Source organism: Cydia strobilella, chromosome 6, assembly GCF_947568885.1.
Source record: "Cydia strobilella chromosome 6, ilCydStro3.1, whole genome shotgun sequence".
Taxonomy (NCBI): Eukaryota; Metazoa; Arthropoda; class Insecta; order Lepidoptera; family Tortricidae; genus Cydia; species Cydia strobilella.
This window is the reverse complement of record NC_086046.1, coordinates 4609725-4628406: the sequence shown is the minus strand read 5'-3', so window position 1 is coordinate 4628406 and position 18682 is coordinate 4609725. Positions and strand designations below refer to the sequence as shown.

The following is an 18682-nucleotide window of genomic DNA, read 5'->3' as shown; positions in this document are numbered from 1 at the left end:
GTAAACTCGATTGCTGTAAAAGATCTTACTTATACGAAATCTACATATTTGGGTTCGTCTTAGACGTCTCTAAAAATTTGTCTGTTTTAATTTTAAACTAATTAACACAAAAGTTATGGCCAGAAAACCAGTTTTTTGGCCTAAAATTGTTCAACTTTGATGCCAAATATTTCGAAAACAATGAACTTTGAAGTAAATATGGGATACTATATTGCTAAAATCCGTTGCTGTTAATATGATAAGCTACAAAAAACATTAGAAAACTAAGGGATTCAAATCGAAGGTCATTGGGGCATGGGATCCCCTTAAGGCTACATTCCGATTAGTTCAAAGTACTATACAAATACAAAGTCGTTGTACAATTTTTGGACTCTGGTTTCAAACGGAAAGCACCTTTTTCAATCATAAACAGAAGTACGAGTATGTTTAATTTGGCTCCACATCACACAAACAAATTCCCCCAATAATAGAAAAACAGTTTAACATCTTATACAACTACGATGAACTAACGTTCGCTAGTTTGACGGAGGTAACAGCGCCATCTACCGGGACATTGAGTAAACCGTTTTAAATGGCGTTTTATACAATTGTTGAGCTTAATAAATTTATCTATAGACTTTAAGCGTGATACGGTTAACGCCACCACGTACAGTCAGCAATACTGTTAGCTTACCGCCTTTGCATACAAACTTCTATTGCAGGGGGGTACCTTTTCTCTGCAGCTGACTATACGCAATGATGGATTTTCTTTCACCACATATTAAGCAATCGCAAGGGAAGGGGATGTTACAGTCGGACACAGGTAACTGCATGACATTTGCAATGACAAAGTGTGGCGATGTCATCATTAATGACATTTTTTTATGAAAATATAATGACATTGTTCAAATCAAATCGGTGCAAAGTTAGCGTAAACGAACTCTATATAATTGACTTATTTCACACATTTATCGGATTAACTCTCAGTTTTCATAATCAAGACTATTAGATGAACTAATTCAGGGTTTAATTCAGTTAGTTATTTAGTTACCGAGCGTACCCCAGGCTCTCATGAACCTTGGCAAAATACGGGATAGCGGGAAAATTATTAAGGGTTTAAGTAAAACATTTTAAGGCGGTTCCCTGAGCCAGAAGGCGAAAAATCTCCTTATATGATCATGTTTTTCTAAGAGGCGTTGATATTCGTAGACGTGGAAAAAATATATGTAGTTCTTGGCTATATTATCTTTAACAACATAGCTTCCGATACATGAATTATGACACTTCGCTCGATACAATTAATTCCCAAAGTAACCTCTAACTCGGACTTTTAATCCTACTTTACTCGGTTATTTATTATGTGATGCTATAAACAAAAAAAAAGAAGAAAAAACAATCTTAACGTAAATAGTAATTTCATAGCTTTAGAATTTCGATATTGTAAGGTAACGTTTTTAAAATAAATAAAAACCGACAAAATTCGATCAAAATTGACACTTGGCGCGTATGTTCTTTCCCGTTCTTTCTTGCGAAATGTGACAAAGACAGCGGCAAACCGATGGAACGGCCTTAAGGCACTTCTGTGTATTCGTAGTGCCTAGTCTTCAATTTGAATCCCTAAGGGTCGGTTGCGCCAAACTGTTTGTCATCGTTAAAGAGTTCGCTAAATTTTATTGTATGGAAAATTTCATAGTAAACCGCCGCGGCGTGCCGGGTGACGTTAATCAGTCTGTCAAGTGCGGATGGTTGCCCGCACATCGTAAATTTTCGCGCGAGGGAGTCATGAGTTCAACCGTATAAGGTTAGTATGACTCACGACAAAAAATCGATAAAAATATTTACCACTTTGTCGTGCAAAGCGTCAACTTTGCAATCCAGGTTGACAGTGGACCCTACGAGGGCCTCTATTTCTGGAGCGGCGGCCGTGTAGATGCCGTTCCCGTTCCCAGGTCTGCTGAGCATGTTTAAAAATAATGTTAATCAATTTGGGTTTTTTTGAAAACGTTCTTGATATTACCAACTAGTGTAATATTTTACAATATTATGGATTAAGCCAGTATATATTTTCCAATATAAAGTTTCTCCCAGAAAATAAATAGACATTATATAAAAGAAAACATAAAATAAGATTAGTGCCACGAAATGGCCTCATCTCAGCATGTTCTGGTGGCTTCCAGCGCTAATCTTCCGATGAGACCATTCATCAGACCATCCATTTCATTTCTAAAACCAAATTGAGTAAATTATTACGATATTTTTTGCAATTCCAATAATTTCAAAATTTCAGTTTAGCATTTATCATTCGTACACAAATTCACTGAACTCAAACAATATCCCAATTAAATTACTGTTATTATTCGCTAAATAATCAAACGATCCGCAAACATTTATTTGCCAAAGCTGGCAGAAATTTAAATTAAATATGCGGTATGATAGAGATCGACATAAATTTTCGCATATATCACTGTCAGGATTGATTGATTGAGCACTTACCTATCGTTTTTGTGGTGATGCGTGTTGGAGTATGTATCGAAGATGTAGTTTAAAAGCGGTGCGCTTGAACCTGTCTCGCCATGTTTCCTATGACGTCGCTCCGTCGTTAGAGGTGGACTCGGCATAACAATCGTCGTCGTCTCTAGATCAGCATTTATCACACTCACAGCTCTTTTTTTATTCCTTTTATCTAACGCATTATGTACAAAATGAGCACCTTTAACATTATTACTTTCGCCTTCATGGCAACATGTACGATTTATACTGTCTTTAAGACTAGGTAAGTTGGAAGGGTTTGTTTTGGATATCGTCTGGTTGAGTACGCCTGGCGTGTGAAGCATTTGGTAAACTTTGTTAATAGTAGGTTGCGAATTTTCTGTGCAGTTCTGAGTATTCGAGCTATTTGAAGAAGAGTCTGCGTCGGTGCCTGTAAGTAAACATATGAAATTCAGTATTTAACAACGCTGGGATAATATTTCAGGAGTTGATACACTCAGCAAAATGGGAAATGCGATCTACATATCTACTATTTATGATATTATGTCTTTGACTATACTATTTAATTTATGTATACAAATAAAAAACTCAAATAAATACTTTATTTTTGTGGTTAACCACACAACTACAGGTCCGATTTTTTATATAGGTAGGAACAAGGACTCAACAATAACTCAATATATCTATTAAGTGGACGTGGATTGATCTAGGGACACGATTTGGTCTCAGTTAATCAATATTAGTTAGCTACTCATTGCAAAGATTTAAAAAGACAAGTTGAAACTCATACTTCACTGGTCCAAAGTTCAAAGTATGTTGTCGGAAATTCTCTGTGGGTAGCAATTTCACAGAGGACGCGCACAAGACTTAAAACATTTTTTTTAAATATGAAATAAGTTCCAATTTGTTAAATAGCTGTATAGTTTTGTCTTCGTGGTTTGCTTTGTATGGTAAAATTTATCGGCTGCGTAAATAGGTTACGGTTAAATACGGTTAAATACGGTTTCCTATTTGGACCAATCTTTACAAGTGCTCAAACGTTTCAAATTAAACATGTGTTATCTTTAAACATACCTACATACATATATGTATGCTTACACACGCTTACACATCATACACGCTTAATACCTACACGACGAGTTAAACATCAAAGAGGAAATTAAAAGCTAACAAATGTAATCAAAGCAATTTAGAACAAATACTTATAAAGGGTCAGACTCAAGTGTAAAATGAACATGTAATTAAGGATCACTTTGGGTCGCTTATGCCTCTGATAAACATCATCGAAACAAACCTAGAGATTACTTAATTTCCCATCAAGGGATCTTCTTTGCGGACATTTTGTATAAAATCTCCCGCTGAATTAATTTAGATGAAAAAGACACTTAAGAAACACCAGCTGAAGGCTCTCTGGTTATCAAATTTATTGTTGAGTCTTTTTCCGTTATAAAAGAAAATATTTAATAATGGCCAGTCATTTGCAGCCTTTTGTGTTTTAGAATTTGAAGGTTGAAGGCGAATCCCCTTATTCTGAAGATTATTCGGTTCAGATTTCGCGTGTAAAATTATTTCAAATAATTAAGTACAATTATGTAAACTTTTAAATTCCATTAAAGTACGTCCAACACGATAAATAAAGTAGCAAGCTTCAAAGAGGATATAATAGGATAGAGCGGTACTGGCATAGTAAATTTTGTAGCCACAGTAAATTCACTGCCATCTATCGACACACGATTAAAACTAAAAATAAAAATATCAAAAAATGTATTTATACATGGATAAATGTTTTTTTTTATTTGCATTGATTGTGTTTATTTTGACCCATGTTCTTTTACTGATATGCGTCAAAATGGTTAAATAACAAACGAAACCGTCAGCGCCATCTATACGAGAGTAGGCCAAAGGTAGTGAGCCCATCTGATCGCGAATCAAATTTTCTTGAATTTCGAGAGACGTTTTTTCCTTAGACTGTATCCATCTATTACGGAGTTATATCTATCTTTGCTAGCTTCTACCCGTGAGTTATCTTGCGTGGATGATGATGATAATTGACAAAAACTACCCTATGCTCTTCTCCAGGCCTCAACTATCTGCATGCAGTGCATCTAATCAAAAATTAGTCTTGAAACGCTTTAAGGTGCAGTAAGTTCGTGTTCTTCTTCTCTCACTCTCACTGAGCGTAAGCGTGAGCGAGATGGAAGTGCGTGCTCGGGAGCGCGGATATCATGTTTTGAAATTTTTATTTTTTGTCTTAAAAATAAAATAAAGTAATCGCTGAGCTCCCTAAGCATAATATTGCTGATTTTAAGAAATAATTTTCATATGTTTAGCTTTTGTGCAAAACTTATTTAAAAAATGTAAAGTCCATTTTAGACCTATGTTCGTGATGTTTTAGGGTTCCGTACCCAAAGGATAAAATCGGTACCCTATTACTAAGACTCCAATGTCCATCTGTCTGTCTGTCTGTCACCAGGCTGTATCTCATGAACCGTGATGGCTAGACAGCTGAAATTTTCACAGATGATGTATTTCTGTTGCCGCTGCAACAACAAATACTAAAAACAGAATAATGGTAGATTGTATGACTAGGGAATAAAACGATCCATTTTAGGCGAGGTGTGCATATAGCATATGTCGATAGGCACAGCGAGGTTAAAATGGGTTTTATTCCTGAGTTTTACACTTTACTTTTCACTTTGAATAAAAAAAAACAACAGGTAGGTACTTATTTTATATTTTATAAAATATTAAAAGTACAATTATGTAGAATACAATTAATCTGGGAAAAACACCCGGGTAGATTAATTGTATTCTGAGTCAATTGGGGAGGCGAAAGAGGTATTCCGGGCAGATTTATTGAATTCTGATTCGATTCGGGAGTAAATGTAGGCGAAATCAAAAATATGTATACATATTTTCCCTAAGGACTAAAATACAATTTTTGCCCCGCTTTGCAGGTCTAATATGAAGCACGTTTAGAGCATGAGAAGTGAAAAATAAATATTCAAGCGGGACTCCCATACTCCCATACAACAAACGTGATTTTTTTGTTGTTTTTTGCGTAATGGTACCTACGGAACCCTTCGTGTGCGAGTCCGACTCGCACTTGGCCGGTTTTTTCTGTCGAGCGAAAGTCAAAAACTCAGGATTCGAACCGCTGAAGAGCCTACAGAAAGGCAAGCTAATGAAATTTATGGTATATATTTTGATCCAAAAAAGCGCTACTACTGTTTAAAAATCTTTTTTCTGAACCTACTGCACCTTTTTTTAATAGTCAACAGCCCGGTAATCAATCGTGGTTATTTGTAAAGTCTAGGCTAGGTAACAACTTTACCAAATAAAAGCAACTACCTACGTGCTACCTACTGAACAATGTCATGCTTGACGCACACACATTTGACATTGACGAAATCGTCATGAAAATGCCATTTTTAAAATAAGAAGGCCTTACCTCGGCAAGGCAGAGCGGCTAGCGCGGCCAGAACAAGCGCCGCGGCTGCCGGCGCGTTCATGATGCTACATCCTCATACCCTGCGACAATACATATTACACGTGAATGTACCTATATTTTAGTAAATAAACTTCTGTGACACAGGCATATTAATGGTCTTAAAACGGGTCACTCACGTACTTTTAAGTCGAAGATCGCATGTTTCGCTCCATAACGATTAACTTCAACGGGAGCATGCGTTGGGAGACCAATTGAGCAATCTTTGACTTAAAAAATGTAACTGACTCGTTTTAAGGAATCTATTAAATATTATGAAAGAGAAAAAAATGGTAAAAAATACAGGAGTTTTTCCGGTTGACCCGTATTTTATGTCAAGTATTAAGTATCTCGGAATGACTCACTTTATTCATTAAAAACAGAGCTTAAAATTGTATGATAACTTCTGTTTAAAATTCGTGACATTTTTATTTACATAATAATGACTCCATTTATAGGGTACACCATTTCATTCCGTCCTGTCAGTCCATTGCTAACTATAGCTTTAATTAATACCCAAGTATATAATGTTACTATTTAGGTAACATTTATTAATATTTATTGAGATAAAATTTTACACCATTACAGCTAAGGGCGCCAATGCGCTGTAAAACTAAGTAATTAAAGCTATATGTAATAAAGTTATAGGATAAATATGACAATTATGTTGATTCAAAAAACGTAAAAAATCTTTAAACAGTTTATAAATTTTTGTCGGCAAAAAAGTCGCAGTCAGGTGCAAAAGATCATATTGACAACGCGCAAATTTTGACATAATTATTCATAATGTAATGATTGTCAGATTATCATCAGTCATAATTCTGAAACCGTTAAATTTTCAGGATTTTCGTAAGGATATATAGATATATATAGATAGGTTAGTTTAGGTTTGTTTTATGGCAATCCTGAAAAGGTACGCGTTTCTGTGAAAAACCAAATTATGACTAACGAAAATGCGAACAAACAATACATTATGACTTAAAACTTTATGGAAAACAATAGAGACCCATTCAAACATCCTATACAAAACAGTAAGCAATCTCAAAGCATTGCTAGGCTTCGAAGAGCTGGAGTGGATGGGGTAGCGAGCGCTACCTCCGATATACTTACACTCAAATAGGCACATTGGATGTTAACTTGTGGAAACTGCGCGTAACGTAACTAACTAACCAATCCATGTGTGAGGCGGTTATCGGACAATGTGAAAACGCTCTTACACCGATGCCCTTTCTGTAGTGCGAGCGGGACTTCGTTTTGGACATAATGGACATATAATTATATACACGGTGTTACTTGAACCACTGAAAACCTGAGACACCCCATCGGTTTTTTATTTATTTTGAACTCATCTTGAGTTTTTAATCTTTAATCCGATAAATATAAAAAAAAATCGTTGTTTAGTTTTCTTAACAATTCTATTCGACTGGTAATTCTACACAAGATACTTCGTCGTTTGAGTGACGTCAAACAATTGATAGTTACCATCGTAAACACACACTGTTAACTGACCATTTGCATACCCTACTGCAACGAGATAAGGTTTACCAATGGCCAGTTAAGGGTGTTGCTCATTGACAAATAACGTGTCAAATGCTAGTTATTGATTTTGTTGCATTACAAACTTGTAGACTTGGTATGTAAAAATAATAAAAAATAATAAAAAATTACCCCCATTAAAATATAGCGCAATCGATTCTCCTATCGATTGTGAACAAACTGTTTTAGGTTTTCAGTGGGTCATGAAACACCGTGTATATACACCTACACTGTCTGATTTGGTTTCATTGCACCTAATTATCATAATGCCATTGTGTTTTTTTGTCCTAAATTTCAAAACAACTTAGTCCCAAGAGATGGATTAAATGGCAAATTGTTTCCTTCTAAAAATGGCCGAGTGACATATTTTTATGTATATTTCCAAAATAGAAAATGTTCATAAGTCTCCTTCATCAAATAGCGAGTTCCTGATGGGAGTTCTTTATTAAATAGGTAAGTATATTAAGTTTAATAACTACTTCTTAAGTGCAATTTTATAACCTTTATCGTACCTATCAACATCAACAATCATTTTTAACAGTTTGCTGGAACAAAAGACGATAATATTTTATTGGATAATGTAGCACTCGTTAATGTAGGTAATTTAAGACTTGACGATTTGTAGTCTAGGAATGTTGGGAATGTGGTATTTCGAGAAATAAATTAGGAATTTTGAGATTCAGGCATTTTGACACTATTCCATTTCGAGATGTAGGAATTTTCGAAAATAGGTAAAACGAAATAAAGCCACCGTCTCGCCTACACACTGACGGGTATGGAAAAAGCCGCACCAGTATAATAATCGCTTTACCGTCACTCAAATCAGAAGTCTCTCACGTACAAAATTGTTTTTATGCAAATAGGTTTAATTGGCGATTACCTCGGGATTACTGGTGGCGTTGATATACGGTATACTGCTAACATCAGAGTAAATCTAAACGATTTTAGGCTATATTATTTACTAAAACGGGACTATATCGCTTATAAATAAGTTTTAAAATTGCCTCCGACGTTTAGAGAACGGCTTTCAAATTTGTGATTATGAATTTGTGGTGAGCGTTCCGACTGAGTGTTTTGTCTCAGAGAGTCAGAGCCATAACAATAAAACTGATGCACAGAGGAGTTTCCAAATAAACAGGCAAACAAAAAAAAGGGTCGGCAACGTGCATGTAACACCCCTGTAGTTGCAGGCGGCCACAGGCCACGGTGACTGCTTACCATCAGGCGGGCCGTATGCTTGTTTACCACCGAAGTGGTATACGCAACCTTCATAGGCATGGTCACTACCAACTAAGCTACACTAACTAATTCCTAAACTAGAATATAAGGTCTTTGATGCAGCCTTCCCTCGACTAAATACGTATCTACACATAATTTGTAATGTTTGTTGTTTGTCCTTCACAAACCCTTACTATTCGTGAGCAATGTTTCGTACCTACATTAGCTATATTTTTTTGTAACAAAAACCTTTTAATTTAGCAGAAAATAAGGCTACGATAAACTCGAAAAGGAAACATAATATAAGGAAGGTTTTTATACAGAAACAATAACTTATCATGTTGATATCTTCCTTATGTGTCATATATGATACATATTTGCACAATTATGGAATGGATGGAAACACAAAACGTGTTTTTCTTGTGCCATCAAGACGATGAAAATGGAGTAGATACCTATATAAGCTAACTATATACCGACTTGAACAGAATAAAGTATAGAGGTGTCATTTATAAAGTGCAATAATTACGTAAATTAGGGGAATAAAATAAATACATATGTTACAATTTTACGTTTTTTGGGTTGTTGAACGTGTTTCTTGATTCCTTTTGTAACGCGTTTTTATGGCGTAATTAGCAAAGTAAATATTTTTCATGATCCTTTTGAACGGGAGAACCTCAAAAAATGTGACTAGACAAGAACATACATAGCCACTCACATGATTCTGGCAGCCGGAGGTTCCAACATTGCAAACCTCTTAAATGACTCTGTCAGGCTACCTAACTGAGTGTACCTATGCAGCATAGGGGTACAATAGTATAGAGATGAAATGGTAGAGCCGGGAGATGACCGATCGATGCTCTTATGGAACTGTCAGGAGTAGCAGCAGAAAAAGACTTATTATTGTTTGTCCTTGTCAGAGTCTCACATTTTTTTATTCTCCACAAATAACCCGACCAAATTACATAGGTTGTTTTTGTTGTCAGGAATGTTTAAACGTGTTCTTAATTTTGTCACATTATGTATATATATTATGTCCCTCACGGGCGCACGCGTATAGAGCACATCTATAGAAAATATACTAGATCTATGCTATGAGGTTTTTTATTTATTACATGTGAATGGCTGCACTGCAATTATCTTTTCTGGTAATACCACTGACCATGTCAAACCAGTGGCCTGGCAATATCAGATTTTGGAAATCCGTTGCCGCGAAATAACCGGGTACTATTTCAGCACATTTATCTTGCTCAGACTAGTAAGCTTGTAGGTAGATCTATCATCCTGACCTAGATTTAAACGTTATTATTCAATTCGTAGCTTTACGAGTTTGTGTTTACTTCGTTGTATTCAGAAGAATTAGGATTTAAGTTGGCTGGTTTCAGAGACAATATAGTATTTTATGAAATTGTACTATCATAAAATACGATATTTATGAACAGTTGCTATACGATGACCATCAGATTATTTAATGCTCTTCCGAATGATCTCAAAATGTTGTCCTTAAGGGAATTAAAAATAACACTTTCGCAATGTCTGTTAGCGGAATGTTTTTACTGTCAACGAATACCTTAAGAGAAACGAAATTGCCCGTAGCTATTAAGTATGTAAATAAATAAATTGGTTATGGTTTGATAATAAATAATAGTTTAAATAATATAATTCATTCAGTCTTTGTTGACAAATCATGGGACACTTATTTAATGTTAGCTAAAGGTAGTATAACTTAACTTTTTTTAGTATCAAACCATAATCAATTTCACAACTCACAGCCTAATAAGTTCAATCAACACATACACAACAATAAAAACATGGGCCATGTTATTAAGCACAAAAATTTCTGATTTCTGATTTCAAATTAGTATTATATGCAATAAACTTATAGACAGGGAGCTCGCCCTAGAAAATGGTTCCCGATTTCGAGACACAACAAAACTAGAAACCGAAACCTCCATTCTTATTTATTAGGCTGTGAGTTTTGCCTTTGACTCAAACTTCGAAATCTCACTACCTTAAAATGAACCTTACATTTTAATTAATAAACTTATTATACTTATCAAATTAACAGCAATTAAAATGAATGGGATTCGATGTAAAAATACCTACATAAAATCTAAAAGTAATAGGTATTACCGTCTGAATAAAAGCTTTAAAAAAAATCCAAAAGCTCACTCAACTACCCTTTTTAGTATAGGTAACTAATCTTATTTAATACCTGTCCGCAAATGTCAGTCCGCAAGTGTCAGTACTGTGTTAGTCCTTTGTAGTTTATAGCTATGGTTATCTTAGGAACCGAACTTTACCAGCAATGAAGCAGCTAAATTAAACACGTATGATACCGATTTACCGACGTTACTTTTGACTCAAAAGTAACGTTTGTTAGTGGAAGAAATGTCATAATTGACACTGACAGATCGTTATCGTTGCGCTGTGACATCTTATAAGCATTATTCGAATTAGGCCGTAAGGGTCGGTAACACGAGAGTGTCCGTCATCGTTAAAGAGTTCGCTAAATATTATTGTATGTAGTTTCATAGCCGTGCCGACTGGCGTTGATCAGTCTGTCGAGTGTGGATGGTGTAACTGACCCTTAAATAGTTCGAGCTTAACGCGCTTGCCACGACATTGCGCGACTGGCTTCGGCTAAGGCGAAAACCATAGGTGGGAACGAAAGGTCCGATTGCTGTGTCTCACTCCAAACGATGGCTGTCGCCTTAGCCGAAGCCAGTCGCGCAATGTCGTGGCCAGCGCGTGAGTCAGACAACCCGCCGCCAAAAAATCACTTTCAGATCTACTCGCTTTATTTTATTGTCTGTGTATAACAAATTTTAGCAATGAAAACTAACATGTGTTACGTAAATGTTAATGCCAAGTTTCATGTAGCTTGTCGTTGTGAGGACTTAACTTCGATTGTATAGTAGCGGCTATTTGGCTGCGGGTTCATGCGTTTCTTATTATTTTGTGTAAATCCTGTATACCTAGTTCTTGAAATTGTTAAGTCCACAGTTTTACAAACCCGGCAACGTTCAATTTATTTCCTTTAAAACGGTGGGACTGGAGTGGCTTACTTAAATGCACTGCTGTTTAGTGGACTGATAAAAACATTACGGTTGCAGCGAAATAGATGGCGAAATCAAGATGTTACGCGAACCTAACCCTAATTGCAAAGATATAGAGTTCACTTATGGTAACTTCAGTGTTGTATATGAAATATTTATAAAATTCTTTAACCACAGTCATTACATTGTGTAGGGTGTTGTTGATCATGTTTAAATGAAAAGAATAAGTAAGAGCGATGTTTTCGAGTGTAAATAGTTGCCCCAGCATTTTGGAGTAAGATAATCTTGTATACAATAAAGTTTAAAAACATATTTTTACTTTATGCGGCATTAATAACACGTGTTCCATAATTGCACTAAGGGCTATTTGCTATAGCCACAATTAGATGACTGAACTATGAAACTTCCCATACAATTAAATACACCATTTGGTGCAACCGACCCTTTAATTAGTCTAACGAAACCTCCGCCAAAAAGCCATTACCATTCCATCGAAGTTTTTCACCCCTTTTTAAAACCACAAGCTGAAATAACACAAAACCTGGAATGGACATTCAAGTAACATGTGTCTACAGGGTGTTTCTGACCATGGGGCTTTAATGGGGCAAAAAAAAAAAGGGCTCGATTCTACTCGCTAAACTGAGCTACTTTTATTATGGGACCAACCATGAAATCGCAAAAAAAAACTTAGCTTTTTTATACATTTTGGCTGATCAGATGTCGACGTTTTCTATGGAAAAGCAAAAAAAAAAATCGTGTATATCTAGTGTATAATAAGTAATATAATATATCTATAACACTAGTTTTCGTGGCTAGGAATTGTAATACAAATAAAATAGAGCGTATAGAAGTTTTGCACGTAAAACGTTTACTTACTGTGTATATTATGAGAGCGTTACTTGATTGTGTGGTGGCGGCTAGATTTGACAACATTACCGTTAATTGAAAAATAAATTGTAAATACCATATACATCTCTTTCTGCCCAGTACAGTGTCGCGGTCGCGTAATGGTGTGTTGCGATAAGCGGGGAATTAGCCCATCACCCATCTGCACGGATTCGCCGACCCTTCCTAATCGGCAGGCCTTCCGTAATTCGCTTTGCTTCGTCGAAGGCACAGACCACATACCCCATAGACGTAATTTTATTTGAATTCGTACACATTTTTTTAGATTTGGGAATTTTTATGTTATTTCAACTCAGAATCACGAGCTCTTTTAATCCTAATAAAAGAAAAGTTTCCCGAAATTTACATCCTTATTTCGTTTCTTTCATTCCGTTACCGTCATACAAAGTCTATAAAAAAAGTTAATGAAATGGAAATAACAATTTTAGAACACTTTTTTCTTCTAAAAGGATTGTGAAAGAGCTCGTGCTTCAGAGTATAAATAACATAAATAAGTATTTGTAAGAAACACCATCTAGTCCCATTGCAAAAAAGACGTGACATATCTGATATTACCTTTCTCCTGAACATCACCAGTGGTGTAACTGACTGTTCCGAGCTACTTAGTAAACTTTCTTTTAATACCCCCTATCGCTCTAAAAGGTACCATCCCCCAATATCTGTTAAGACTGCATCCTCCAAATATAGACAGAATAGCTTCCTGGTTCGCGCGAGTCGAAGGCTAAATGAGCTATCGAAAGAACTTGATATCGATATATTCAACTGTAAAGTTCCTAATGTGAGGCATAGTTTGGTTGAGCGGTGTTTTATGTGAGCGACATTTCTATTAATGTAATGTTACTCGTAGATGTAATCTTTTTTTCTTTTTTTTTTGTTTCGTTTTCATTACGCGATGAAATGCATGGAATTTATCAACTTAGTGTATTGGCGCCTTGTCACTAAATATGTATTCTTTATTTGAATCTGATCAATTTTACTTTAGAGTGTTTTTTATCTGGAACTATGTGACCTCTGTTGTTATTGAATAAGTATACCTATAAGTAGAAGCCCCTAGAGGGGCTAATGAACTAAGTGTTCAAAACTTAGGATTATTGTAAGGCTTCCATCGCCATTAATTTTCAATTTGGTATGTTTTTTTATTTTATGTTATTTTTTCTCTCTTTTTTGTACGCATGTGTGTGTGCGTAAGTGTTAGCATTAGTTTAAAATTGAATATTTTGTTACTACCTGTGAGTTCCTGTAATTGGCTTCCTGTTTTAATCTTGTTGTTTATTGTAAGTGTATAGCTGTTGGTTCTCCTTAACATAAATAAATAAATAAATAAATAAATAAATAAATAAAAATATTCGTAATTTATGCTATATACTTATTTAATTACTTTAAATAAAATGGCGCAGATGGAGTTTACAAGACACCTTTTTGCTCAACGCGCATTGTTTGCTTTCATAATGATTTAGTATGATAGCGCATTCGTTATGAGTGGGTGTAGTTTTCAAGTTATCTGCTTCTTATTTTCTTAGTAATAAAGTTTTTTTACGTCGTTTTATCGTCGTAACGTCATTTTGAACATCTTGATCAGCTATTCCTGCTGCTGTAGGCGTATGGAAATGAAAAATATCCACAAAAACATAAAAAAAAAAACAAGCAGAAACGTCTACGAACGATGTTATTAAACTTAGAATAAATTTAAAAGTGAAAAAATTACTGCCTTGGGTGAGACTTGAACTCACGGCCTCTGGATAGATACTCCAGCGCTCTGCCAACACAAACATTTTGGTCTCGAATACTTTTCCAAATAGTTATATATCTATAGACGTTTAAAAATATCTCTGTGTAACAGTCTAATTGTTCTACATATAGATACTTACCTAAGTATCTATTTTTGTTAAGCTGTTAGAGAATGGTAAATACTTCCGATGCGTATTTCTGATCCGCTACTTTTGGTGCTGACTGTACCCACGTACCCGCAATACAAGTATTTAATCGCCTATGTGTAATGAAGCGCTGGTGGCCTAGTGGTAAGAGCGTGCGACTTGCAATCCGGTGGTCGCGGGTTCAAATCCCGGCTCGTACCAATGAGTTTTTCGAAACTTATGTACGAAATATCATTTGATATTTACCAGTCGCTTTTCGGTGAGGGAAAACATCGCGAGGAAGCCGGACTAATCCCAATAAGGCCTACTTTACCCTCTGGGTTGGAAGGTCAGATGGCAGTCGCTTTTGTAAAAACTAGTGCCTTCGCCAATTCTTGGGTTTAGTTGTCAAGCGGACCCCAGGCTCCCGTGAGATGTGGCAAAATGCCGGGACAACGCGAGGAAGATGATGATGAATCGCCCATGTGTAATAACAGTCAATTTTCATAAACGCTTCATGCGGAGTCTAGAGGAGGTAGCTTATGGTCGAAGGTCTAAGGATAAAGCTAAGCTAATGCTTCGGCAGTCTCAGAGGATAAGAATGTTTTGAATAAAATATTAACCGAGTTTGTCGCGGCGTGATGGCGCGAACTCAACTTGAGCAGTTATTTAGAGTTATTGCCGGGGAAGGTTAAATTTGGTACATTTTTAATAGGGCACGTAAGCTTGGCGGTTTGTTTTTGTAACGCTTTTTTAGGGTTCCGAAACGCAACTGTGCTAAAATGATCAATTGATCATATTACTAAGATAATACCATTAATCGTCTATATATCTGTCTATCCCACTTTAAGGAGGTTGTATTGTTTAAGGATTAGTTGTAGAACTGAACCTGAACCTGGACCATTAAAACCGAAACCCGTCGTAGGACAGATGCGTTCGAGATGTGTTGGCGGAGAATGCTTCGGATCTCATGAACTGAACGCCGCACAAAAGCTAAGCACAGCGCAGCACAGAAATCTATTCTCGACGAACTTAACGTTAGAACGAGGCTCTCCACTGTTTGCATCTAACGTGTACTTGGTTTTTTCGGCTATCAGAACAGGGCCAGATAGCCTGGAAAAGCTCATAATCACTGGCCGCATGGCAAGGAAGCGTAGGGATGGACATATGGCCACGCGTTGGGCGGACAGTGATGTCAGAGACAAAAGCCACATTACGGGCTAGAATGCACCGGGCCCAAAATAGAATGGCTTAGAGAGCACTGTTGAAGTGTCCACAATCGTCACGTCCATCAGACATGAGGATACGACAAGGAAGAAGAATAGACAGTACATTTCTTACACACACATTTCATAAACGTCAAAGTAAATTATATCTCACATGTGTCATCATATCATCATGTTTCTAATTTAGAGAAAATGTTTATATTGGCCATATTCGTTTTTGCTGTTATGCTTTTAAAATTAGTAAAACAACTTGAAATTAAAAATTAGGGAACCCTCATTGCAAGAATTCGACTCGCATTTTTACATATTTTCTCCCTGTTTATATGAATACGTGACAGGCTTTCAATGACTTGGTTTGTTTTACGACGAAAGCGGTTTTTGTTTTTAGGCAGATCCAACGCAACGTGCGTTTCATCACGACCGAATCAACTTGAAATATTGGAAACGAGTTTACCTTTGATAAACTGGTGGGATTTTATTGCATTTTCTGGTGATGCGTCAATAAATAAATATTGAAAATACAGGCACAAAATTCAATAAAAGGTGGCACAAACTACTAAAAAACTATTAGCGGTATCTGTTGGATTTTGTTTGCTTTACTTTATTAACTTGTTTTTACAACATTAATTTATATTTCTGAATAAAATAATATTTTATAGTCCTATAACAAAAAGATAAATAAATCGCAGTAAACATAACAACTCAAATTAAATTTAATAACAACTAAAATTAAAATATAAATTGACAGTTCGTCAGAAAAATCCCACATTTATGCCCTAGCCATGGAAAAATCCGTGTAGCGGTATAGGTAATGCTAATTATTATGTAATTAAACACATATTTCCACTGCATTGTTTTATAACAAGTAATAAAATCCTTTTTCAATACAATAATAATATTATAAATGAGTAGTAACGTAATATTTCGACATGTCATGTTCAAATCATTAAAAAACTAATTAATTAAAGCGCCTGTCGTCTTGTGAACAATTACAAAAAGTTTAAAAATGAACTCGAGCGTAAGCGGCGGCTTGCAGCTCAAATATTCTCATGAAATATAATTATCTACTTACATAAACGAGCATACAAAACTACAATGCATTATTCAACGGTAAAATATTACATTTACATTTAATTTTGAGAAAATTTAAATACAATTTAGCGTTAGGTCTTTTAGCTCTAGCCCAATTGAAAAAGAGTAAGGCATTGCATTGGCTAAAAAATTGTAAGTACATTTGGACAACATGGGATATTAAAATTAAATACGTGTTAATTTTATTATTAAACTTATTTTTTAGCTTACATTTGAAAATTTGCGGTTATTATGCATAGCTAGTAAAATTAAAATAAAGTAGAAGTAGTAGTCTTTAAAATTGTAATTGTAAAAATATTTCATTGTAAGTAATTCAATACACAACTTTGGGAACAAATCTAATTATTATATTAAATATTTTGATTTGTGTTTTTTAAGTAGTCACACTACTATATATAAATAATAAACTGAAATAGATGTCATATATTAAAGAAAAAGTGACGAAGCCCTCCAGTGGTGAAAGCCGGATTCGAACCGGCGTCTTTAGCAATCCGGGCTAACGCCTTGAACCCCAAGGCCACCCTGCCACGGCCGGTTCGAATCCGGCCTTCATCACTGGAGGGCTCCGTCCCTTTTTCTTTAATATATGACATCTATTTCAGTTAGTAATTCAATAATTTGAACAGGGGTTGCATCCCTTATTCCATATAATCTTAAAAATATAAGATTTGTGCTAAGTTAATTAATATGTAATATTCTTTATATATAATATTAAACAGTTTAATTCTTGTTATAATATAGCCGGCATAGGTATCCAGTTTCCATTATATGACTATCTTATATTACTTATATTTCAACTAATGTTTTTCTAGAACCAAAATACTTTTTTGTATCTTCCAGAATCCATCAATCAATTCCAATACCGACAATTCAAAAAGTTATTCGAAAAATAATAATAATAAAATACGCATTTGATTCCTGTACACTTTTATTAGTATAATGCCATCTATATCAGTTTATCATTACATACATGTTTTATAAAAACATTTGCTTTGTGCGTATGAAAACTGTACATCTGCAAATTACGACATTTTCATATGGAAATATTTCAGCAAGTTCTTATAATTTTGTATGAGATTCGAACTTTTCTATTTCCAAAAAAAGCGTGTAGTTTATGTAGTAACTACGTATGAAATATTACAAATATTCCTAAAAATTTACATAGGTATATAAAGAGGAGAACAACACCAGCATTAAAAAGTTTTATAATGCCTTGAGGATCCGTTAGTCCATAGGCTAAAGAAAGCAAATACTCGTAACAAAACCCGAAACTAGTTTAGTGGAGTTCGCTGCAACTCAATTACGGTTTCGGTACGGATTTAATTCCAATGGCTAACTTTTTAAATATTTAAACTACGACCGAAGCGCAATGGCGCTTTTATTGTGCAGTAGACCGTCGATAACAGGAATCTCTTGCGAGACTCCGAATAGTGTTTGCGAATTTTTATGTTACAATTTCGACAGATCTTTAAAAACAATTTTAAAATTATAAAAAAAATGATTGTTAAAAAATACATAATAGTCGCTTCGAAAGTCAAAAAAATGTATTTTTATATCATTTAAAGGTATATACAGGTCCCTCATGTACAGGTACATGATGCGTGGCCCTTCAATGGTTTAGATTTCTTCAAATATTTATTATGTTTTTAATTGGTTTCTTGATTTATTGTATTTTTTAAGGAAAGGTTGAAATTTATACATGTAAAGAAAATAGGAATGCGTATTATAGAGGTTATTTTATACTTTTCTCATTACTTTTTTCGAGTTACACGTTTTTGGTCACATACGTTAAGATCTTGAAGTGATAAAACAAATTGATTTCTTTATTATGGAGAT

The 18682-nt window shown here is 35.1% G+C and overlaps 1 protein-coding gene across 2 annotated transcripts in view; it reads right to left on the bottom strand.

The window, feature by feature from the left end:
• LOC134742002 (cell adhesion molecule DSCAM-like) overlaps positions 1–18682 on the bottom strand; it is a 91139-nt gene that overhangs the window by 13089 nt on the left and 59368 nt on the right. The window contains exons 2-4 of one of the 2 annotated variants that reach the window (XM_063674920.1): positions 5921–6000; positions 2473–2899; positions 1822–1933 (exon numbers count right to left, since the gene is read on the bottom strand). In XM_063674920.1, the coding sequence (XP_063530990.1) occupies positions 1822–1933; positions 2473–2899; positions 5921–5981 (600 nt within the window). In that variant the 5' untranslated portion in view covers positions 5982–6000. The remainder of the gene's footprint in view (positions 1–1821; positions 1934–2472; positions 2900–5920; positions 6001–18682) is intronic. The other variant, XM_063674921.1, reaches the window with a different exon arrangement.